This window comes from Oncorhynchus masou, chromosome 12 (genome assembly GCF_036934945.1).
Source record: "Oncorhynchus masou masou isolate Uvic2021 chromosome 12, UVic_Omas_1.1, whole genome shotgun sequence".
NCBI lineage: Eukaryota > Metazoa > Chordata > Actinopteri > Salmoniformes > Salmonidae > Oncorhynchus > Oncorhynchus masou.
In genome coordinates, this window is record NC_088223.1 from 15,457,103 (window position 1) to 15,484,107 (window position 27,005).

Sequence of the window (27,005 nt, forward strand, 5' to 3'; positions counted from 1 at the left end):
ATTGTAGAGGTAATGATGGATAAATATATTGGAGGTAATGATGGATATATATTGTATAGATAATGATGGATATATATTGTAGATGTAATGATGGATATATATTGTAGAGGTAATGATGAATACATATTGTAGAGGTAATAAGGATATTCTGTATAGGTTTGGATGGATATATATTGTAGATGTAATGATGAATATATATTTTAGATGTAATGAGAATATGTATTGTATAGGCAATGATGAATATATTTTGTAGAGGTAATGATGAACATATATTGTAGATGTAATGACAATATATATTGTATAGGTCATGATGATTATATATTGTAGAGGTAATGATGAAAATATATTGTAATGGTAATGTTGAATATAGAGTAAAGGTTATGATGAACATATATATAAGATGTAGTCATGAATATATATTGTAGATGTAATGATGAATATATATTGTAGAGATTATGATGAATATATTGTATAGGTAATGATGGATATACTGTATATTGTAGAGGTAATGATGAATATTGTAGACATAAGGATGAATATATACTGCAGCGGTAATGAAATATACAGAAATGGAGGGTAATAAATACAATGCCTGGGAAAAATGGAATCTGTTGCAGGATATTATTGAATTGCAGTGTGTGTGTTATATCTAACTCCCTCTCTCTCTCTCTTCTGTCTCTCTGCAGCACCTCATGAGATCTGTAGAGATGAGTACCTTGTAACCATGACCTGGAAAAGAGCCTCGGCTGGAGAAACAGTCTACAACAAGTGTCCGACTAACGCCACTGGTAAACCTGCCGATACTATGACAGTACTATAACTATACTGCTATTATAAACCGTGATTATGTCATCTAACAGTCAGGGTTGGGATATGTAAGAAACACTTTTCCATTCCATTAGTCACATGTACTAGTGTGTAACAGGACAAATATAATAACCCCCTAAATGATAATGTATTATGTACGTTTACACTGTAATGATGTAGTCCAACTGCTACTAGTACTGAGTGTCTGACCACTACTAGTACTAAGTGTCTGACTACTACTAGCACTAAGTGTCTGACTACTACTAGCACTAAGTGTCTGACGACTACTAGCACTAAGTGTCTGACGACTACTAGCACTAAGTGTCTGACTACTACTAGCACTAAGTGTCTGACGACTACTAGCACTAAGTGTCTGACGACTACTAGCACTAAGTGTCTGACTACTACTAGTACTAAGTGTCTGACTACTACTAGTACTACTAGTACTAAGTGTCAGACCACTACTAGCACTAAGTGTCTGACTACTACTAGTACTAAGTGTCTGACTACTACTAGTACTAAGTGTCTGACCACTACTAGTACTAAGTGTCTGACTACTGCTGGTACTACTAGTACTAAGTGTCTGATCACTACTAGTACTACTAGTACTAAGTGTCTGACTACTACTAGTACTAAGTGTCTGACTACTACTAGTACTAAGTGTCTGACTACTACTAGTACTACTAGTACTAAGTGTCTGACTACTACTAGTACTAAGTGTCAGACCACTACTAGTACTAAGTGTCTGACTACTACTAGTACTAAGTGTCCGACCACTACTAGTACTAAGTGTCTGACCACTACTAGTACTAAGTGTCTGACCACTACTAGTACTAAGTGTCTGACTACTGCTGGTACTACTAGTACTAAGTGTCTGACTACTACTAGTACTAAGTGTCTGACTACTACTAGTACTAAGTGTCTGACCACTACTAGTACTATGTGTCTGACTACTGCTGGTACTACTAGTACTAAGTGTCTGACTACTACTAGCACTAAGTGTCTGACTACTACTGGTACTACGTGTCTGACTACTGCTGGTACTACTAGTACTAAGTGTCTGATCACTACTAGTACTAAGTGTCTGACCACTACTAGTACTAAGTGTCTGACCACTACTAGTACTAAGTGTCTGACTACTACTAGTACTAAGTGTCTGACTACTACTAGTACTGAGTGTCTGACTACTACTAGTACTAAGTGTCTGACCACTACTAATACTAAGTGTCTGACCACTGCTAGTACTAAGTGTCTGACCACTACTAGTACTAAGTGTCTGACCACTACTAGTACTAAGTGTCTGACTACTACTAGTACTAAGTGTCTGACTACTACTAGTACTAAGTGTCTGACTACTACTAGTACTAAGTGTCTGACCACTACTAGTACTAAGTGTCTGACCACTACTAGTACTAAGTGTCTGACCACTACTAGTACTAAGTGTCTGACCACTACTAGTACTAAGTGTCTGACTACTACTAGTACTAAGTGTCTGACTACTACTAGTACTAAGTGTCTGACCACTACTAGTACTACGTGTCTGATCACTACTAGTACTACGTGTCTGACTACTGCTGGTAATACTAGTACTAAGTGTCTGACTACTACTAGTACTAAGTAGTGTCTGACCACTACTAGTACTATGTGTCTGACTACTGCTGGTACTACTAGTACTAAGTGTCTGACTACTACTAGTACTAAGTGTCTGCCTACTACTAGTACTAAGTGTCTGACTACTACTAGGACTAAGTGTCTGACCACTACTAGTACTATGTGTCTGACTACTGCTGGTACTACTAGTACTAAGTGTCTGACTACTACTAGTACTAAGTGTCTGACTACTGCTGGTACTACTAGTACTAAGTGTCTGATCACTACTAGTACTAAGTGTCTGACTACTACTAGTACTACTAGTACTAAGTGTCTGACTACTACTAGTCCTACTAGTACTAAGTGTCTGACTACTGCTAGTACTAAGTGTCAGACCACTACTAGTACTAAGTGTCTGACTACTGCTAGTACTAAGTGTCTGACCACTACTAGTACTAAGTGTCTGACCACTACTAGTACTAAGTGTCTGACTACTACTAGTACTAAGTGTCTGACCACTACTAGTACTACGTGTCTGACTACTGCTGGAACTACTAGTACTAAGTGTCTGACTACTACTAGTACTAAGTGTCTGACTACTACTAGTACTAAGTGTCTGACTACTACTAGTACTAAGTGTCTGACCACTACTAGTACTAAGTGTCTGACTACTACTAGTACTAAGTGTCTGACCACTACTAGTACTAAGTGTCTGACCACTACTATTACTAAGTGTCTGACTACTACTAGTACTAAGTGTCTGACGACTACTAGCACTAAGTGTCTGACTACTACTAGCACTAAGTGTCTGACGACTACTAGCACTAAGTGTCTGACGACTACTAGCACTAAGTGTCTGACTACTACTAGTACTAAGTGTCTGACTACTACTAGTACTACTAGTACTAAGTGTCAGACCACTACTAGCACTAAGTGTCTGACTACTACTAGTACTAAGTGTCTGACTACTACTAGTACTAAGTGTCTGACCACTACTAGTACTAAGTGTCTGACTACTGCTGGTACTACTAGTACTAAGTGTCTGATCACTACTAGTACTACTAGTACTAAGTGTCTGACTACTACTAGTACTAAGTGTCTGACTACTACTAGTACTAAGTGTCTGACTACTACTAGTACTACTAGTACTAAGTGTCTGACTACTACTAGTACTAAGTGTCAGACCACTACTAGTACTAAGTGTCTGACTACTACTAGTACTAAGTGTCCGACCACTACTAGTACTAAGTGTCTGACCACTACTAGTACTAAGTGTCTGACCACTACTAGTACTAAGTGTCTGACTACTGCTGGTACTACTAGTACTAAGTGTCTGACTACTACTAGTACTAAGTGTCTGACTACTACTAGTACTAAGTGTCTGACCACTACTAGTACTATGTGTCTGACTACTGCTGGTACTACTAGTACTAAGTGTCTGACTACTACTAGCACTAAGTGTCTGACTACTACTGGTACTACGTGTCTGACTACTGCTGGTACTACTAGTACTAAGTGTCTGATCACTACTAGTACTAAGTGTCTGACCACTACTAGTACTAAGTGTCTGACCACTACTAGTACTAAGTGTCTGACTACTACTAGTACTAAGTGTCTGACTACTACTAGTACTGAGTGTCTGACTACTACTAGTACTAAGTGTCTGACCACTACTAATACTAAGTGTCTGACCACTGCTAGTACTAAGTGTCTGACCACTACTAGTACTAAGTGTCTGACCACTACTAGTACTAAGTGTCTGACTACTACTAGTACTAAGTGTCTGACTACTACTAGTACTAAGTGTCTGACTACTACTAGTACTAAGTGTCTGACCACTACTAGTACTAAGTGTCTGACCACTACTAGTACTAAGTGTCTGACCACTACTAGTACTAAGTGTCTGACCACTACTAGTACTAAGTGTCTGACTACTACTAGTACTAAGTGTCTGACTACTACTAGTACTAAGTGTCTGACCACTACTAGTACTACGTGTCTGATCACTACTAGTACTACGTGTCTGACTACTGCTGGTAATACTAGTACTAAGTGTCTGACTACTACTAGTACTAAGTAGTGTCTGACCACTACTAGTACTATGTGTCTGACTACTGCTGGTACTACTAGTACTAAGTGTCTGACTACTACTAGTACTAAGTGTCTGACTACTACTAGTACTAAGTGTCTGACTACTACTAGGACTAAGTGTCTGACCACTACTAGTACTATGTGTCTGACTACTGCTGGTACTACTAGTACTAAGTGTCTGACTACTACTAGTACTAAGTGTCTGACTACTGCTGGTACTACTAGTACTAAGTGTCTGATCACTACTAGTACTAAGTGTCTGACTACTACTAGTACTACTAGTACTAAGTGTCTGACTACTACTAGTCCTACTAGTACTAAGTGTCTGACTACTGCTAGTACTAAGTGTCAGACCACTACTAGTACTAAGTGTCTGACTACTGCTAGTACTAAGTGTCTGACCACTACTAGTACTAAGTGTCTGACCACTACTAGTACTAAGTGTCTGACTACTACTAGTACTAAGTGTCTGACTACTACTAGTACTAAGTGTCTGACCACTACTAGTACTACGTGTCTGACTACTGCTGGAACTACTAGTACTAAGTGTCTGACTACTACTAGTACTAAGTGTCTGACTACTACTAGTACTAAGTGTCTGACTACTACTAGTACTAAGTGTCTGACCACTACTAGTACTAAGTGTCTGACTACTACTAGTACTAAGTGTCTGACCACTACTAGTACTAAGTGTCTGACCACTACTATTACTAAGTGTCTGACTACTACTAGTACTAAGTGTCTGACCACTACTAGTACTACGTGTCTGACTACTGCTGGTACTACTAGTACTAAGTGTCTGACTACTACTAGTACTAAGTGTCTGACTACTACTAGTACTAAGTGTCTGACCACTACTAGTACTATGTGTCTGACTACTGCTGGTACTACTAGTACTAAGTGTCTGACCACTACTAGTACTAAGTGTCTGACCACTACTAGTACTAAGTGTCTGACCACTACTAGTACTAAGTGTCTGACTACTACTAGTACTAAGTGTCTGACCACTACTAGTACTACGTGTCTGACTACTGCTGGTACTACTAGTACTAAGTGTCTGACTACTACTAGTACTAAGTGTCTGACTACTACTAGTACTAAGTGTCTGACCACTACTAGTACTACGTGTCTGACCTCTGCTGGTACTACTAGTACTAAGTGTCTGACTACTACTAGTACTAAGTGTCTGACTACTACTAGTACTAAGTGTCTGACCACTACTAGTACTATGTGTCTGACTACTGCTGGTACTACTAGTACTAAGTGTCTGACTACTACTAGTACTAAGTGTCTGACTACTACTAGGACTAAGTGTCTGACCACTACTAGTACTATGTGTCTGACTACTGCTGGTACTACTAGTACTAAGTGTCTGACTACTACTAGTACTAAGTGTCTGACTACTGCTGGTACTACTAGTACTAAGTGTCTGATCACTACTAGTACTAAGTGTCTGACTACTACTAGTACTAAGTGTCTGACTACTACTAGTACTACTAGTACTAAGTGTCTGACTACTACTAGTACTAAGTGTCAGACCACTACTAGTACTAAGTGTCTGACTACTGCTAGTACTAAGTGTCTGACCACTACTAGTACTAAGTGTCTGACCACTACTAGTACTAAGTGTCTGACCACTACTAGTACTAAGTGTCTGACTACTACTAGTACTAAGTGTCTGACCACTACTAGTACTACGTGTCTGACTACTGCTGGTACTACTAGTACTAAGTGTCTGACTACTACTAGTACTAAGTGTCTGACTACTACTAGTACTAAGTGTCTGACCACTACTAGTACTACGTGTCTGACTACTGCTGGTACTACTAGTACTAAGTGTCTGACTACTACTAGTACTAAGTGTCTGACTACTACTAGTACTAAGTGTCTGACTACTACTAGTACTAAGTGTCTGACCACTACTAGTACTAAGTGTCTGACTACTACTAGTACTAAGTGTCTGACTACTACTAGTACTAAGTGTCTGACCACTACTAGTACTAAGTGTCTGACCACTACTAGTACTAAGTGTCTGACCACTACTAGTACTAAGTGTCTGACCACTACTAGTACTACGTGTCTGACTACTGCTGGTACTACTAGTACTAAGTGTCTGACTGCTACTAGTACTAAGTGTCTGACTACTACTAGTACTAAGTGTCTGACCACTACTAGTACTACGTGTCTGACCTCTGCTGGTACTACTAGTACTAAGTGTCTGACTACTACTAGTACTAAGTGTCTGACTACTACTAGTACTAAGTGTCTGGCCACTACTAGTACTACGTGTCTGACTACTGCTGGTACTACTAGTACTAAGTGTCTGACTGCTACTAGTACTAAGTGTCTGACTACTACTAGTACTAAGTGTCTGACCACTACTAGTACTACGTGTCTGACCTCTGCTGGTACTACTAGTACTAAGTGTCTGACCACTACAAGTACTAAGTGTCTGACCACTACAAGTACTAAGTGTCTGACCACTACTAGTACTAAGTGTCTGACTACTACTAGTACTAAGTGTCTGACCACTACTAGTACTACGTGTCTGACTACTGCTGGTACTACTAGTACTAAGTGTCTGACTACTACTAGTACTAAGTGTCTGACTACCACTAGTACTAAGTGTCTGACCACTACAAGTACTAAGTGTCTGACCACTACAAGTACTAAGTGTCTGACCACTACAAGTACTAAGTGTCTCACCACTACTAGTACTAAGTGTCTGACTACTACTAGTACTAAGTGTCTGACTACTACTAGTACTAAGTGTCTGACCACTACTAGTACTACGTGTCTGACTACTGCTGGTACTACTAGTACTAAGTGTCTGACTACTACTAGTACTAAGTGTCTGACTACCACTAGTACTAAGTGTCTGACCACCACTAGTGCTAAGTGTCTGACCACTACTAGTGCTAAGTGTCTGACCACTACTAGTACTAAGTGTCTGACCACTACTAGTACTAAGTGTCTGACCACTACTAGTACTAAGTGTCTGACTACTACTAGTACTAAGTGTCTGACCACTACTAGTACTAAGTGTCTGACCACTACTAGTACTAAGTGTCTGACCACTACTAGTACTAAGTGTCTGACCACTACTAGTACTAAGTGTCTGACCACTACTAGTACTAAGTGTCTGACCACTACTAGTACTAAGTGTCTGACCACTACTAGTACTAAGTGTCTGACCACTACTAGTACTAAGTGTCTGACCACTACTAGTACTAAGTGTCTGACCACTACTAGTACTAAGTGTCTGACCACTACTACATTTACATTTACATTTACGTCATTTAGCAGACGCTCTTATCCAGAGCGACTTACAAGTTAATTTTTACCTTTATTTAACCAGGCAAGTCAGTTAAGAACACATTCTTATTTTCAATGACGGCCTGGGAACAGTGGGTTAACTGCCTGTTCAGGGGCAGAACGACAGATTTGTACCTTGTCGGCTCGGGGGTTTGAACTCACAACCTTCCGGTTACTAGTCCAACGCTCTAACCACTAGGCTACCCTGTCTGGCCACTACTAGTACTAAGTGTCTGACCACTACTAGTACTAAGTGTCTGACCACTACTAGTACTACGTGTCTGATCACTACTAGTACTACGTGTCTGACTACTGCTGGTAATACTAGTACTAAGTGTCTGACTACTACTAGTACTAAGTAGTGTCTGACCACTACTAGTACTATGTGTCTGACTACTGCTGGTACTACTAGTACTAAGTGTCTGACTACTACTAGTACTAAGTGTCTGACTACTACTAGTACTAAGTGTCTGACTACTACTAGGACTAAGTGTCTGACCACTACTAGTACTATGTGTCTGACTACTGCTGGTACTACTAGTACTAAGTGTCTGACTACTACTAGTACTAAGTGTCTGACTACTGCTGGTACTACTAGTACTAAGTGTCTGATCACTACTAGTACTAAGTGTCTGACTACTACTAGTACTACTAGTACTAAGTGTCTGACTACTACTAGTCCTACTAGTACTAAGTGTCTGACTACTGCTAGTACTAAGTGTCAGACCACTACTAGTACTAAGTGTCTGACTACTGCTAGTACTAAGTGTCTGACCACTACTAGTACTAAGTGTCTGACCACTACTAGTACTAAGTGTCTGACTACTACTAGTACTAAGTGTCTGACCACTACTAGTACTACGTGTCTGACTACTGCTGGAACTACTAGTACTAAGTGTCTGACTACTACTAGTACTAAGTGTCTGACTACTACTAGTACTAAGTGTCTGACTACTACTAGTACTAAGTGTCTGACCACTACTAGTACTAAGTGTCTGACTACTACTAGTACTAAGTGTCTGACCACTACTAGTACTAAGTGTCTGACCACTACTATTACTAAGTGTCTGACTACTACTAGTACTAAGTGTCTGACGACTACTAGCACTAAGTGTCTGACTACTACTAGCACTAAGTGTCTGACGACTACTAGCACTAAGTGTCTGACGACTACTAGCACTAAGTGTCTGACTACTACTAGTACTAAGTGTCTGACTACTACTAGTACTACTAGTACTAAGTGTCAGACCACTACTAGCACTAAGTGTCTGACTACTACTAGTACTAAGTGTCTGACTACTACTAGTACTAAGTGTCTGACCACTACTAGTACTAAGTGTCTGACTACTGCTGGTACTACTAGTACTAAGTGTCTGATCACTACTAGTACTACTAGTACTAAGTGTCTGACTACTACTAGTACTAAGTGTCTGACTACTACTAGTACTAAGTGTCTGACTACTACTAGTACTACTAGTACTAAGTGTCTGACTACTACTAGTACTAAGTGTCAGACCACTACTAGTACTAAGTGTCTGACTACTACTAGTACTAAGTGTCCGACCACTACTAGTACTAAGTGTCTGACCACTACTAGTACTAAGTGTCTGACCACTACTAGTACTAAGTGTCTGACTACTGCTGGTACTACTAGTACTAAGTGTCTGACTACTACTAGTACTAAGTGTCTGACTACTACTAGTACTAAGTGTCTGACCACTACTAGTACTATGTGTCTGACTACTGCTGGTACTACTAGTACTAAGTGTCTGACTACTACTAGCACTAAGTGTCTGACTACTACTGGTACTACGTGTCTGACTACTGCTGGTACTACTAGTACTAAGTGTCTGATCACTACTAGTACTAAGTGTCTGACCACTACTAGTACTAAGTGTCTGACCACTACTAGTACTAAGTGTCTGACTACTACTAGTACTAAGTGTCTGACTACTACTAGTACTGAGTGTCTGACTACTACTAGTACTAAGTGTCTGACCACTACTAATACTAAGTGTCTGACCACTGCTAGTACTAAGTGTCTGACCACTACTAGTACTAAGTGTCTGACCACTACTAGTACTAAGTGTCTGACTACTACTAGTACTAAGTGTCTGACTACTACTAGTACTAAGTGTCTGACTACTACTAGTACTAAGTGTCTGACCACTACTAGTACTAAGTGTCTGACCACTACTAGTACTAAGTGTCTGACCACTACTAGTACTAAGTGTCTGACCACTACTAGTACTAAGTGTCTGACTACTACTAGTACTAAGTGTCTGACTACTACTAGTACTAAGTGTCTGACCACTACTAGTACTACGTGTCTGATCACTACTAGTACTACGTGTCTGACTACTGCTGGTAATACTAGTACTAAGTGTCTGACTACTACTAGTACTAAGTAGTGTCTGACCACTACTAGTACTATGTGTCTGACTACTGCTGGTACTACTAGTACTAAGTGTCTGACTACTACTAGTACTAAGTGTCTGACTACTACTAGTACTAAGTGTCTGACTACTACTAGGACTAAGTGTCTGACCACTACTAGTACTATGTGTCTGACTACTGCTGGTACTACTAGTACTAAGTGTCTGACTACTACTAGTACTAAGTGTCTGACTACTGCTGGTACTACTAGTACTAAGTGTCTGATCACTACTAGTACTAAGTGTCTGACTACTACTAGTACTACTAGTACTAAGTGTCTGACTACTACTAGTCCTACTAGTACTAAGTGTCTGACTACTGCTAGTACTAAGTGTCAGACCACTACTAGTACTAAGTGTCTGACTACTGCTAGTACTAAGTGTCTGACCACTACTAGTACTAAGTGTCTGACCACTACTATTACTAAGTGTCTGACTACTACTAGTACTAAGTGTCTGACCACTACTAGTACTACGTGTCTGACTACTGCTGGTACTACTAGTACTAAGTGTCTGACTACTACTAGTACTAAGTGTCTGACTACTACTAGTACTAAGTGTCTGACCACTACTAGTACTATGTGTCTGACTACTGCTGGTACTACTAGTACTAAGTGTCTGACCACTACTAGTACTAAGTGTCTGACCACTACTAGTACTAAGTGTCTGACTACTACTAGTACTAAGTGTCTGACCACTACTAGTACTACGTGTCTGACTACTGCTGGTACTACTAGTACTAAGTGTCTGACTACTACTAGTACTAAGTGTCTGACTACTACTAGTACTAAGTGTCTGACCACTACTAGTACTACGTGTCTGACCTCTGCTGGTACTACTAGTACTAAGTGTCTGACTACTACTAGTACTAAGTGTCTGACTACTACTAGTACTAAGTGTCTGACCACTACTAGTACTATGTGTCTGACTACTGCTGGTACTACTAGTACTAAGTGTCTGACTACTACTAGTACTAAGTGTCTGACTACTACTAGGACTAAGTGTCTGACCACTACTAGTACTATGTGTCTGACTACTGCTGGTACTACTAGTACTAAGTGTCTGACTACTACTAGTACTAAGTGTCTGACTACTGCTGGTACTACTAGTACTAAGTGTCTGATCACTACTAGTACTAAGTGTCTGACTACTACTAGTACTAAGTGTCTGACTACTACTAGTACTACTAGTACTAAGTGTCTGACTACTACTAGTACTAAGTGTCAGACCACTACTAGTACTAAGTGTCTGACTACTGCTAGTACTAAGTGTCTGACCACTACTAGTACTAAGTGTCTGACCACTACTAGTACTAAGTGTCTGACCACTACTAGTACTAAGTGTCTGACTACTACTAGTACTAAGTGTCTGACCACTACTAGTACTACGTGTCTGACTACTGCTGGTACTACTAGTACTAAGTGTCTGACTACTACTAGTACTAAGTGTCTGACTACTACTAGTACTAAGTGTCTGACCACTACTAGTACTACGTGTCTGACTACTGCTGGTACTACTAGTACTAAGTGTCTGACTACTACTAGTACTAAGTGTCTGACTACTACTAGTACTAAGTGTCTGACTACTACTAGTACTAAGTGTCTGACCACTACTAGTACTAAGTGTCTGACTACTACTAGTACTAAGTGTCTGACTACTACTAGTACTAAGTGTCTGACCACTACTAGTACTAAGTGTCTGACCACTACTAGTACTAAGTGTCTGACCACTACTAGTACTAAGTGTCTGACCACTACTAGTACTACGTGTCTGACTACTGCTGGTACTACTAGTACTAAGTGTCTGACTGCTACTAGTACTAAGTGTCTGACTACTACTAGTACTAAGTGTCTGACCACTACTAGTACTACGTGTCTGACCTCTGCTGGTACTACTAGTACTAAGTGTCTGACTACTACTAGTACTAAGTGTCTGACTACTACTAGTACTAAGTGTCTGGCCACTACTAGTACTAAGTGTCTGACCACTACTAGTACTAAGTGTCTGACCACTACTAGTACTAAGTGTCTGACCACTACAAGTACTAAGTGTCTGACCACTACAAGTACTAAGTGTCTGACCACTACTAGTACTAAGTGTCTGACTACTACTAGTACTAAGTGTCTGACCACTACTAGTACTACGTGTCTGACTACTGCTGGTACTACTAGTACTAAGTGTCTGACTACTACTAGTACTAAGTGTCTGACTACCACTAGTACTAAGTGTCTGACCACTACAAGTACTAAGTGTCTGACCACTACAAGTACTAAGTGTCTGACCACTACAAGTACTAAGTGTCTCACCACTACTAGTACTAAGTGTCTGACTACTACTAGTACTAAGTGTCTGACTACTACTAGTACTAAGTGTCTGACCACTACTAGTACTACGTGTCTGACTACTGCTGGTACTACTAGTACTAAGTGTCTGACTACTACTAGTACTAAGTGTCTGACTACCACTAGTACTAAGTGTCTGACCACCACTAGTGCTAAGTGTCTGACCACTACTAGTGCTAAGTGTCTGACCACTACTAGTACTAAGTGTCTGACCACTACTAGTACTAAGTGTCTGACCACTACTAGTACTAAGTGTCTGACTACTACTAGTACTAAGTGTCTGACCACTACTAGTACTAAGTGTCTGACCACTACTAGTACTAAGTGTCTGACCACTACTAGTACTAAGTGTCTGACCACTACTAGTACTAAGTGTCTGACCACTACTAGTACTAAGTGTCTGACCACTACTAGTACTAAGTGTCTGACCACTACTAGTACTAAGTGTCTGACCACTACTAGTACTAAGTGTCTGACCACTACTAGTACTAAGTGTCTGACCACTACTAGTACTAAGTGTCTGGCCACTACTAGTACTAAGTGTCTGACCACTACTAGTACTAAGTGTCTGACCACTACTAGTACTAAGTGTCTGACCACTACAAGTACTAAGTGTCTGACCACTACAAGTACTAAGTGTCTGACCACTACAAGTACTAAGTGTCTGACCACTACTAGTACTAAGTGTCTGACTACTACTAGTACTAAGTGTCTGACCACTACTAGTACTACGTGTCTGACTACTGCTGGTACTACTAGTACTAAGTGTCTGACTACTACTAGTACTAAGTGTCTGACTACCACTAGTACTAAGTGTCTGACCACTACAAGTACTAAGTGTCTGACCACTACAAGTACTAAGTGTCTGACCACTACAAGTACTAAGTGTCTCACCACTACTAGTACTAAGTGTCTGACTACTACTAGTACTAAGTGTCTGACTACTACTAGTACTAAGTGTCTGACTACTACTAGTACTAAGTGTCTGACCACTACTAGTACTACGTGTCTGACTACTGCTGGTACTACTAGTACTAAGTGTCTGACTACTACTAGTACTAAGTGTCTGACTACCACTAGTACTAAGTGTCTGACCACTACTAGTGCTAAGTGTCTGACCACTACTAGTACTAAGTGTCTGACCACTACTAGTACTAAGTGTCTGACCACTACTAGTACTAAGTGTCTGACTACTACTAGTACTAAGTGTCTGACCACTACTAGTACTAAGTGTCTGACCACTACTAGTACTAAGTGTCTGACCACTACTAGTACTAAGTGTCTGACCACTACTAGTACTAAGTGTCTGACCACTACTAGTACTAAGTGTCTGACCACTACTAGTACTAAGTGTCTGACCACTACTAGTACTAAGTGTCTGACCACTACTAGTACTAAGTGTCTGACCACTACTAGTACTAAGTGTCTGACCACTACTAGTACTAAGTGTCTGACCACTACTAGTACTAAGTGTCTGACCACTACTAGTACTAAGTGTCTGACCACTACTAGTACTAAGTGTCTGACTACTACTAGTACTAAGTGTCTGACTACTGCTGGTACTACTAGTACTAAGTGTCTGACTACTACTATTACTAAGTGTCTGACTACTACTAGTACTAAGTGTCTGACCACTACTAGTACTAAGTGTCTGACCACTACAAGTACTAAGTGTCTGACCACTACTAGTACTAAGTGTCTGACCACTACTAGTACTAGTACTACTACAGTGTGAGTGTGAAAAGTAATACATTCTGGTTAATATTGAGGTGCTGGAGATTCATGTTATTTTCTATCAGATGTTTTTTTCAGAGCAGGTGCCCACCCAGACACTGTCCTCAGGCACTCACTGTAACTAATAATATACTGCTTAATAGATGAGGACTTTGAAATGTGTGTGTGTGTGTGTGTCTGTGAGCTCTTGTGTGTGCACAAGTGCCTGTGTGTATGTTTGCGTGTGCGTGCATGTACGTGTGTGTGGAATCTATTCCAGCAGAGAAGGTACTTTGTACGGTGTCTAGATGTCATGAAGTTGGACCTGATACGAAATGGATCTCCAGATTTCCCACCCAGACCCAATTTACATACAGATTAAGTTGGAAGTTTACATACACCTTAGCCAAATACACTTAAACTCAGTTTTTCATAATTTCCTGACATTTAATCCTAGTAAAAATTCCCTGTCCAAGGTCAGTTAGGATCACCACTTTATTTTAAGAATGTGAAATGTCAGAATAACAGTAGAGAGAAGAATTTATTTCAGCTTTTATTTATTTAATCACATTCCCATTGGGTCAGAAGTTTTTCATACACTCAATAAATATTTGGTACTATTGCCTTTAAATTGTTCAACTTGGGTCAAATGTTTTGGGTAGCCTTCCACAAGCTTCCCACAATAAGTTGGGATGCTTTGATATACCCACATAATGGTCATTCCTCGTGATGCCATCTATTTTGTGAAGTGCACCAGTCCCTCCTGCAGCAAACCACCCCACAACATGATTCTGCCACCCCTGTGCTTCATGGTTGGGGTGGTGTTCTTCAGCTTGCAAGCCTCCCCCTTTTTCCTCCAAACATAATGATGGTCATTATGGCAAAACAGTTCTATTTCTGTTTCATCAGACCAGAGGACATTTCTCCAAAAAGTATGATCTTTGTCCCCATGTGCAGTTGCAATCCATAGTCTGGCTTTTTTTATGGCGGTTTTGGAGCAGTGGCTTCTTCCTTGCTGGGGGGCCTTTCAGGTTATGTCGATATAGGACTCGTTTTACTGTGGATATATACTTTTGTACCTGTTTCCTCCAGCATCTTCACAAGGTCCTTTGCTTTTGTTCTGGGATTGATTCGCACTTTTCACACCTAAGTACATTAATCTCTAGGGGACAGAACAAATCTCCTTCCTGAGCAGTATGACGGCTGTGTGGTCCCATGGTGTTTATACTTGCATACTTTTGTTTGTACAGATGAACATGCTACCTTCAGGCATTTGGAAATTGTTCCCAAGGAACCTGACTTGTGGAGGTCTACAATTTTGGCTAATTTCTTTAGATTTTCCCATGATGTCAAGCAAAGAGGCAATGAGTTTGAAGGTAGACCTTGAAATAAATCCACACCTCCAATTGACTCAAATGATGTCAATTAGCCTATCAGATGCTTCTAACGCCATGACATAATTTTCTGGAATTTTCCAAGCTTTCCTAGACACAGTCAATTTTGTGTTAATGTAAACTTCTGACCAACTGGAATTGTGATACAGTGAATTATCAGTCAAATCATCGATTTGTGAACAACTTGTTGAAATAATTATTGTGTCATGCACAAAGTAGATGTCCTAACCAACTTGCCCAAACTGTAGATTGTTAAGAAGAAATTTGTGGAGTGGTTGAAAACGAGTTTTAATAACTCCAAGTGTATGTAAACTTCCAACTTCAACTGTACATGTATTTTTTTAAATATATAGACCCGTTCCAAACGAACGGACCTGAGGACAACTAGACCCGTTCTGTATAGACCTGGTCGGATCCAGACCGAGTTCAATCTGATCCAAGTGATGAAAGCAGGCGTGGGAGGGGCCGTACTGGAGCGAGTGACACGGGGAACAGGGAGGAGAGAGGAAGAGACAAGAGACAACAACCAACCAACAAGCTGACTCGCACTATAGTAGACTAATAGCTGCCATGGCTAGGTTATTCATCATCCAATAAGATTATGTAGTACCTGTCTTGACTCCATGAACCAAGGAGAAGCATGTTAAGCTAGCTAAATCTGTTGTAGGAGCCCACGTGTTGTGGGATCAAACCTGTTGTAGAAGCCCACCTGTTGTAGGAGCCTACCTTTTGTAGAAGCCCACCTGTTGTAGGATCCCACCTGTTGTAGAAGCCCACCTGTTGTAGGAGCCTAACTGTTGTAGAAGCCCACCTGTTGTAGAAGCCTACCTGTTGTAGGATCCCACCTGTTGTAGGATCCCACCTGTTGTAGGAGCCTACTTGTTGTAGAAGCCCACCTGTTGTAGGAACCCACCTGTTGTAGGAGCCTACCTGTTGTAGGAGCCCACCTGTTGTAGGAGCCCACCTGTTGTAGGAGCCCACCTGTTGTAGGAGCCCACCTGTTGTAGGAGCCCACCTGTTGTAGGAGCCCACCTGTTGTAGGAGCCCACCTGCTGTAGGAGCCCACCTGTTGTAGGAGCCTACCTGTTGTAGAAGCTCACCTGTTGTAGGAGCCCACCTGTTGTAGGAACCTACCTGTTGTAGGAGCCCACCTGTTGTAGAAGCCCACCTGTTGTAGGAGCCCACCTGTTGTAGGAGCCTACCTGTTGTAGAAGCTCACCTGTTGTAGGAGTCCACCTGGTGTAGAAGCCCACCTGTTGTAGGAGCCTACCTGTTGTAGGAGCCCACCTGTTGTAGGAGCCCACCTGTTGTAGGAACCCACCTGTTGTAGGAGCCTACCTGTTGTAGGAGCCTACCTGTTGTAGGAGCCTACCTGTTGTAGGAGCCCACCTGTTGTAGGAGCCCACCTGTTGTAGGAGCCCACCTGTTGTAGGAGCCCACCTGCTGTAGGAGCCCACCTGTTGTAGGAGCCCACCTGCTGTAGGAGCCTACCTGTTGTAGGAGCCCACCTGTTGTAGGAGCCTACCTGTTGTAGGAGCCCACCTGTTGTAGGAGCCCACCTGTTGTAGGAGCCCACCTGTTGTAGGAGCCCACTTGTTGTAGGAGCCCACCTGTTGTAGGAGCCCACCTGTTGTAGGAGCCCACTTGTTGTAGGAGCCCACCTGTTGTAGGAGCCCACCTGTTGTAGGAGCCCACCTGTTGTAGGAGCCCACCTGTTGGCTCTTGGTAATTCCAGTCTATCCATCTCCTTCAACTTTTTATTCCATCATTTTAATTCCATCTTCCATTGATTAGATATCCTCTAACTTTTGCCAAAAACTGTTGCTTCATGGCAGCAGCGTATTGCCTCTTTGATGACTTATAATTGGCCCAACAACGAGCTACACGCGCCACTCATGCAAACCAAAGAGCAGCAGCATAAATGATAAATATATCTCTCTCTCTACTGCAGCAGTCGCGCTCAGATCTTTTATGGGACCTTCCAGACAAGTCAGTTAAAATGACTCATATCCGAGACCTGTGACAATCATATCAGATCCAACCCAGACCGGTGACATTATTTAGAATTCTGGACCCGCTTGGGTCCCAGATGGATTGTCGTGTATTCGGGTACAGGTGGATCCGTGAAGACCTGCAATGGTATCCCACAGGGCTCAAGTTTCAGTTTCACCATATGTTGTTTCTAAGTTTCCCTCTCAATAACTGTGTACATGTATACTATGTGTGTGACCTTATAGAGTAGTTGTATATTAGATAGTGTTCGGTGGATGGTTGACCTGAGGTTGACCTCCGCTCTACATTATAGTGGGTATACTATGTTGGAAACAAGTTGCAATGAGAATCTCATGAGGTTACTGGATAACATGAAACCAATGTGTTATTGCTGTTAAGTTGTACATAACAATGACATCTCGTTCTCTCTCTCCTCTCTCTCTAGGATCTGCTAGTCGTCGTTGCTTGCTGGACGCTAATGGAGTTGCTTACTGGGGTCCTCCGAGCTTCGCCAGATGCGTCTCGATGGAATTCAGATATTTACATTTATCTGTAAGGCCCTTTTTCACGCTCTCTCTATTCACATCTAATTTATTCAAATACACTCGGTCTTGTATAACATGCTCAATGAGCCACAATGTTATTGTGAATGCATTTTAGTAAGCTACCTTCTATCCAGATGGCACATAATAACACACAGACAACGAGCAGAAAGTCTTCTGTTCTTGTCATATTTAGTAGTAGGTCATAGCTGAGCCATTTGAACATTGTACATTTGAAATGCACATGTGCTTAATGTTGTCGTTTTAGCATGTCTTCCACTTCCTCAATATTTCCATCGCTATTTCAAAACTATGGACTTCCTTTCTTCTTCTAGCCTATACAATGAACAACTCAATGATTAAACAGATCGCTGTTTAAATAAACAATTTGTTCTCGAAGACTGACCTTGCCCAACACAGGTTGAATAAATGAATTATGTTGACGCCCACATCGTATTTGTTTGCCCGTCAATAGACGTGGGATTGTATTCATAAAGTGTCTTATAGTAAGAGTGCTGAGATCAGTTTTGCCTTATAAATAATAATGAATAATATTACATGAACATGTGGGGCCTGATCCTAGATCAGCACTCAACTCTGAGATGGTTTATGATTTCTGGCCGTGAATAACTTTCTGTGAAAAGTTTGTCCAGTTAGTCATAAGTAGCATTGTCATCACTCTCAACACTTTCTCCCTCTCTAATGAGTTACTGATTTCATCCATTGTTTAATGAATGCATTGGTTAATCATTGACTAATCTCTTATGGACAGATTCTCATGGAAGTTGAAATGGCAAGAATCTGTCAAGGCTCACATAGAGTGATTACGAACAGCAGTAGTTCCTGGTTTTTGGTTTTCATCATTGATGATTTGGATGAATCAGGATTGGGCAAAGGCGTTGCTTAAACTGGCGCAGTGAAGCGAAAATGTTCTTTTTGGCCATTATAAATACAAGTGAAATTAGCGGAAGGAGTGGTTTGGCCAAAAGTTTCCATTTACAAGGGAGGAAACTTCGCTTCCTTCCTTTACACAAAGGTAATCACAAGGGTTAACAAGAAATTACACTTTCTTTTAGATCATTTTACATCTGGGTAACTGAGATTAATCATCAACTGTCCTACTGCGTGACCTCTGACCGTCTGTCTCCATGGCGATAATGGAAGCCAGCGGGGTGGCCACCAAGCGTGCTGTGATTGGTTGATTGCACTGTTAGCCTAGGCCTGCGTTCACCACTAACCTTTCATTAGCATGGAGCTGCGGTTCATTAGGTTTGATTGCTGTTGTGACTGAAGATCACTGTTCTCTGTGTGTGTGTGTGTGTGTGTGTGTGTGTGTGTGTGTGTGTGTGTGTGTGTGTGTGTGTGTGTGTGTGTGTGTGTGTGTGTGTGTGTGTGTGTGTGTGTGTGTGTGTGTGTGTGTGTGTGTGTGTGTGTACATGGTTATCAGTCAAAGTGTCATGCAGCAATGTGAAATACATAGACACGTAGAGTATCCAGTATCTATCCAGTTATATCTGCAAAAATGCCTAATAAGGGCTTGGGGCTGAGTGTTAGGGGCTGAGGGCTAGGGGCTGAGTGTTAGGGGCTGAGGGTTAGGGGCTGAGGGCTAGGGTCTGAGTGTTAGAGTCTGAGTGTTAGGGGCTGTGGGCTAGGGGCTGAGGGTTAGAGTCTGAGGGCTAGGGGCTGAGGGCTAGGGGCTGAGGGCTATAGTCTGAGTATTAGGGGCTGAGGGCTAGGAGCTGAGGGTTAGAGTCTGAGTATTAGGGGCTGAGGGCTAGGGGCTGAGGGCTAGGGGCTGAGGGTTAGAGTCTGAGGGCTAGGGGCTGAGGGCTAGGGGCTGAGGGCTAGGAGCTGAGGGTTAGAGTCTGAGTATTAGGGGCTGAGGGCTAGGAGCTGAGGGCTAGGGGCTGAGGGCTAGGGGCTGAGGGCTAGGAGCTGAGGGTTAGAGTCTGAGGGCTAGGGGCTGAGGGCTAGGGGCTGAGGGCTAGGAGCTGAGGGTTAGAGTCTGAGTATTAGGGGCTGAGGGCTAGGAGCTGAGGGTTAGAGTCTGAGTATTAGGGGCTGAGGGCTAGGAGCTGAGGGTTAGAGTCTGAGTATTAGGGGCTGAGGGCTAGGGGCTGAGGGCTAGGGGCTGAGGGCTAGGAGCTGAGGGTTAGAGTCTGAGGGCTAGGGGCTGAGGGCTAGGGGCTGAGGGCTAGGAGCTGAGGGTTAGAGTCTGAGGGCTAGGGGCTGAGGGCTAGGGGCTGAGGGCTAGGGGCTGAGGGTTAGAGTCTGAGGGCTAGGGGCTGAGGGCTAGGGGCTGAGGGCTAGGAGCTGAGGGTTAGAGTCTGAGTATTAGGGGCTGAGGGCTAGGAGCTGAGGGCTAGGGGCTGAGGGCTAGGGGCTGAGGGCTAGGAGCTGAGGGTTAGAGTCTGAGGGCTAGGGGCTGAGGGCTAGGGGCTGAGGGCTAGGAGCTGAGGGTTAGAGTCTGAGTATTAGGGGCTGAGGGCTAGGAGCTGAGGGTTAGAGTCTGAGTATTAGGGGCTGAGGGCTAGGAGCTGAGGGTTAGAGTCTGAGTATTAGGGGCTGAGGGCTAGGGGCTGAGGGCTAGGGGCTGAGGGCTAGGAGCTGAGGGTTAGAGTCTGAGGGCTAGGGGCTGAGGGCTAGGGGCTGAGGGCTAGGAGCTGAGGGTTAGAGTCTGAGTATTAGGGGCTGAGGGCTAGGAGCTGAGGGTTAGAGTCTGAGTATTAGGGGCTGAGGGCTAGGAGCTGAGGGTTAGAGTCTGAGTATTAGGGGCTGAGGGCTAGGAGCTGAGGGCTAGGGGCTGAGGGCTATAGTCTGAGTGTTAGGGGCTGAGGGCTAGGGGCTGAGGGCTAGGGGCTGAGGGCTAGGGGCTGAGGGCTAGGAGCTGAGGGCTAGGGGCTGAGGGCTAGGGGCTGAGGGCTAGGGGCTGAGGGCTAGGAGCTGAGGGTTAGAGTCTGAGTATTAGGGGCTGAGGGCTAGGAGCTGAGGGTTAGAGTCTGAGTATTAGGGGCTGAGGGCTAGGAGCTGAGGGTTAGAGTCTGAGTATTAGGGGCTGAGGGCTAGGGGCTGAGGGCTAGGGGCTGAGGGCTAGGAGCTGAGGGTTAGAGTCTGAGGGCTAGGGGCTGAGGGCTAGGGGCTGAGGGCTAGGAGCTGAGGGTTAGAGTCTGAGTATTAGGGGCTGAGGGCTAGGAGCTGAGGGTTAGAGTCTGAGTATTAGGGGCTGAGGGCTAGGAGCTGAGGGTTAGAGTCTGAGTATTAGGGGCTGAGGGCTAGGAGCTGAGGGCTAGGGGCTGAGGGCTATAGTCTGAGTGTTAGGGGCTGAGGGCTAGGGGCTGAGGGCTAGGGGCTGAGGGCTAGGGGCTGAGGGCTAGGAGCTGAGGGCTAGGGGCTGAGGGCTAGGGGCTGAGGGCTAGGGGCTGAGGGCTAGGAGCTGAGGGTTAGAGTCTGAGTATTAGGGGCTGAGGGCTAGGAGCTGAGGGTTAGAGTCTGAGTATTAGGGGCTGAGGGCTAGGAGCTGAGGGCTAGGGGCTGAGTATTAGGGGCTGAGGGCTAGGAGCTGAGGGTTAGAGTCTGAGTATTAGGGGCTGAGGGCTAGGAGCTGAGGGTTAGAGTCTGAGTATTAGGGGCTGAGGGCTAGGAGCTGAGGGCTAGGGGCTGAGGGCTATAGTCTGAGTGTTAGGGGCTGAGGGCTAGGGGCTGAGGGCTCGGAGCTGAGAGCTAGAGAATGAGGGCTAGGAGCTGAAGGCTGAGCGCTAGGTGCTGAGGGCTAGGTGCTGAGGGCTATGAGCTCAGGGCTGAGGGCTAGGAGCTGAGGGCTAGAGGCTGAGGGCTATGAGCTGAAGGCTGAGCGCTAGGTGTTGAGGGCTAGGTACTGGGAGATAGGGTCTGGGCTAGGGGTTGGGGGCTAGGGGTTGGGGGCTAGGGTCTGAGGGCTAGTTGCAGAAGGCTAGGAGCTGAGGGCTAGAGGCTGAGGGCTATGACCTCAAGGCTAGGAGCAGAGGGTTAGATACATATGGCTAGGTGCTTAAGGACAGGCGCTGAGGGGTAGGAACTGAGGGCTAGGGGCTGAGGGCTAGGTACTTGACCAAGATACTGGTCATTTATGACATTCACTACCCTTACATACCTATAAAACCTACTGATCCCAAGCAAAGATAGCTGCTCTCTGCTCTCTGCCTCACATCTCTCTCTCTCTCTCTCTCTCTCTCTCTCTCTCTCTCTCTCTCTGTGTACTCTCTACCTCACCTCTCTCTCTACTCTCTACCTCACCTCTCTCTCTCTCTACTCTCTACCTCAACTCCATCTCTCTCTCTACCTCAACTCTCTTCCTCACCTCTCTCTCTCTACTCTCTACCTCACCTCTCTCTCTCTACTCTCTACCTCACCTCCATCTCTCTCTCTACCTCAACTCTCTCTCTCTCTCTACTCTCTACCTCACCTCTATCTCTCTCTCTCTCTACTCTCTACCTCACCTATATATCTCTCTCTCTCTAACTCACCTCTCTCTCTCTCTCTACTCTACCTCACCTCAATCTCTCTCTCTACGCTCTACCTCACCTCCATCTTTCTCTCTCTGTCTCTCTCTCTTTCTTGTTCTCTCTGTCTTTCTCTTGTTCACTCCCCCTCTCTCCCTCCCCATCTCTCTCTAACCCGTGTTTCTATACCCCCTCTCCCCCCATGCTGTCTCCAGTTGCGAGAGCATCTTGCGAAGGGTCAGAGGACCCTGGCTGGAGAGGGCATGTCTCAGGTCGTGAGGAATCTCCTGGATCTCTTACAGAGGAGGAGCTACTACAGTGGCGACCTCCTGTTTTCCACGGAGATTCTCCGAAATGTGACGGACACCTTCAAGAGAGCAACCTACATCCCAGCTCCCGACGACACACAGGTGGGTGGGGAGGATACAAATACACACACACACGGACGCACGCAAACACATACACACCCACACGCACGCACGCAAACACACACACACGCACGCACGCACGCAAACACACACACACGCACGCACAAACGTTCAAGAGAGCAAACTACAGCTCCTGACAACTCGCAAGTGGGTGACATACAGACAGATAAAACACACACACCTACAGAGAGAAAACACACAGATAAAACACACACCTACATCTCCACATGTTGCATGTACACTCACACCCCTCAGCTCCCCAAAAGTCAACCCTCCTCTTCTCTTCCCTCAGAAATTCTTCCAGGTAGTCAGCTATATGTTGGACATGGAAAACCTTGAGAAGTGGGAAGACGCTCATCAGGTAGGCTTTTAAACTGTTGTGTGTGTGTGTGTGTGTGTGTGTGTGTGTGTGTGTGTGTGTGTGTGTGTGTGTGTGTGTGTGTGTGTGTGTGTGTGTGTGTGTGTGTGTGTGTATCAGAGTGTCTGGCTCTGTCACAGTTGGATGAATTTGATAGCAGTGTTTATGTCATTATCAGAAGAGTTGTAAAAACACACCTGTTTACCATTCAGCACGGATCATACTCCACACTGTGTACATACTGACAACCAGTGTGTGTGTGTGTGTGTGAGAGACTACCAGAACCCATTGGATTATCCAATTACCTTGACTGAGCTACAGGACAAAATACAAACCCTACCACCCATAAAGGCCTGTGGTGTTGATGGTATCCTCAATGAAATGATGAAATATACAGACAACAAATTCCAATTGGCTATACTAAAACTCTTGAACATCATCCTTAGCTCTGGCATCTTCCCCAATATTTAGGCTACATGGGGCGGCAGGAAGCCTAGTTGTTAGAATGTGGGACTAGTAACCGAAAGATTTCAAGATTGAGTCCCCAAGCTGACAAGGTAAAACATTTGCCGTTCTGCCCCTGAACAAGGCAGTTAGCCCACTGTTCCCCTGAACAAGGCAGTTAGCCCACTGTTCCCCTGAACAAGGCAGTTAGCCCACTGTTCCCCTGAACAAGGCAGTTAGCCCACTGTTCCCCTGAACAAGGCAGTTAGCCCACTGTTCCCCTGAACAAGGCAGTTAGCCCACTGTTCCCCTGAACAAGGCAGTTAGCCCACTATTCCCCTGAACAAGGCAGTTAGCCCACTGTTCCTAGGCTGTCATTGAAAATAGGAATTTGTTCTTAACTGACTTGCCTGGTTAAATGAAGGTAAAAATAAATATATATATTTGGAATCAAGGACTGATCTCCACAAAAGTGGAGACAAATTTGACCCTAATAACTACCGTGGGATATGTGTAAACAGCAACCTTGGGAAAATTAACAGCATACTTCTACATTTCCTCAGTGAAAACAATCTTCTGAGCAAATGTCAAATTGTCTTTTTACCAAATAATCGTATAACAGACCATGTATTCACCCTGCACACCCTAATTGACAAACAAACAAACAAAGGCAAAGTCTTCTCATGCTTTGTTGACTTCAAAAAAGCATTTGACTCAATTTGGTATGAGGGTCTGCTATACAAACTGATGGAAAGTGGTGTTGGGGGAAAAACATACCACATTATAAAATCCATGTACATAAACAGGAAGTGTATGGTTAAAATAGGCAAAAAACACACACATTTCTTCCCACAGGGCCGTGGGGTGAGACAGGAATGCAGCTTAAGCTCCAACCTCTTCAACATATATATCAACGAATTGGCGAGGGCACTAGAACAGTCTGTAGCAACCGGCCTCAAATGTCTACTGTTTGTTGATGATCTGGTGCTTATGTCACCAACCAAGGAGGGCCTACAGCAGCACCTAGATCTCCTGCCAGACCTGGGCCCTGACAGTAAATCTCAGTAAGACCAAAGTAATGGTGTTCCAAAAAAGGTCCAGTTGCCAGGACTACAAACTCCATCTAGACACCATTGCCCTAGAGCACACAAAAAAACTATACATACCTTTGCTTAAACATCAGTGCCACAGGTAACTTCCACAAAGCTATGAATGATCTGAGAGACAAGGCAAGAAGGACATTCCATGCCATCAAAAAGAACATCAAATTTGACATACCAAACAGGATCTGGCTAAAAGTACTTAAATCAGTTGTATAACCCATTGCCCTTTATTGTTGTGAGGTCTGGGGTCCGCTCACCAACAAGAATTCACAAAAAGGGACAAGCACTAAATTGAGGCTCTGCATGCAGAAATCTGCAAATACATCCTCTGTGTACAACGTAGAACACCAAATAATGCATGCAGATCAGAATTAGGCCGATACCCCCTAATTATCAAAAACCACCTAAGAGGAAGCGATTCCCAAACCTTCCATAAAAAAACCTACAGAGAGATGAAGCTGGAGAAGAGTTCCCTAAGCATGCTGGTCTTAGGGCTCTGTTCACAAACACAAACACCCCACAGAGCCCCAGGACAGCAAAACAATTAGACCCAACCAAATCATGAGAAAAAAAAGATAATTACTTGACACATTGGAAAGAATTAACAAAAGAAGAGAGCAAACTTGAGTTCTATTTAAAACTAAACAGAGAGTACACAGCGGCAGAATATCTGACCACTGTGACTGACCCAAACTTAAGGAAAGCTTTGACTATGTACCGACTCAATGAGCATGGCCTTGCTGTTGAGAAAGACCGCTGTAGGCAGACCTGGCTCTCAAGAGAAGACAGGCTAGGTGCTCACTGCCCACAAAATGAGATGGAAGCTGAGCTGCACTTCCTGTATTCCTGCCCAATATATGACCATATTAGGGACACATATTTCCCTCAGATTACACAGATCTACAAAGAATTCGAAAGCAAATCCGATTTTGATAAAGTCCCATATCTACAGCATGAAATACCACAGTGTGCAATCACAGCACCAATATTTGTGACCTGTTGCCACAAGTAAAGGTCAACCAGTGAAGAACAAACCATTGTAAATACAACACATATTTAAGCTAATTTATTTTCCCTTTTGTTCTTTAACCATTTGCACATCGTTATAACGCAGTATATACACACAGTGGGGAGAACAAGTATTTGATACACTGCCGATTTTGCAGGTTTTCCTACTTACCAAGCATGTAGAGGTCTGTAATTTTTATCATAGGTACACTTCAACTGTGAGAGACGGAATCGAAAACAAAAATCCAGAAATCACATTGTATAATTTTTAAGTAATTAATTAGCATTTTATTGCATGATGTAAGTATTTGATACATCAGATACAAGTAGAACTTAATATTTGGTACAGAAACCTTTGTTTGCAATTACAGGGATCATACGTGTCCTGTAGTTTGTGTGTGTGTGTGTGTGTGTGTGTGTGTGCACATCCATATTTAGTTATTAAACGATGCATATGACCCCAATGCACATGCTATATCCCCCAACATACATTTTATCATAACACACATAGCCATTATCATGGCACACAACAACAGCACACATTAGATAATGCCCAGTCAGCGAGGCTGAAGGTAGCCTTGTGGTCAGAGTGATCGGTCAGTAACCGAAAGGTTGCTAGATCAAATCCCTGATCTGACAAGGTAAAAAAAGGCAGCTAACCCACTGTTCCTAGGCTATACTTGTAAATAAGAATATGTTCTTTAACTGCACACGTAACATAATGCCCCCAACATACAGATGAAGTGGGAAGTTTACATACACCTCAGCCAAATACATTTAAACTCAGTTTTTCACAATTCCTGACATTTAATCCCAGTCAAAAATCCCTGTCTTAGGTCAGTTAGGATCACCACTTTATTTTAAGAATGTGAAATGTCAGAATAATAGTAGAGAATGATTTATTTCAGCTTTTATTTATTTCATCACATTCCCAGTGGGTCAGAAGTTTACATACACTCAATTAG

At 43.3% G+C, this 27,005-nt stretch overlaps 1 protein-coding gene across 1 annotated transcript in view; it reads left to right on the top strand.

Annotated features, from left to right (window-relative positions):
- The window catches only part of adgrb2 (adhesion G protein-coupled receptor B2), a 600,103-nt gene that overhangs the window by 350,967 nt on the left and 222,131 nt on the right, over window positions 1-27,005 (top strand). Inside the window, exons 8-11 of the mRNA XM_064979676.1 lie at window positions 687-788; window positions 18,125-18,231; window positions 22,915-23,109; window positions 23,420-23,488. Coding sequence (XP_064835748.1) covers window positions 687-788; window positions 18,125-18,231; window positions 22,915-23,109; window positions 23,420-23,488 — 473 coding nt within the window. The remainder of the gene's footprint in view (window positions 1-686; window positions 789-18,124; window positions 18,232-22,914; window positions 23,110-23,419; window positions 23,489-27,005) is intronic.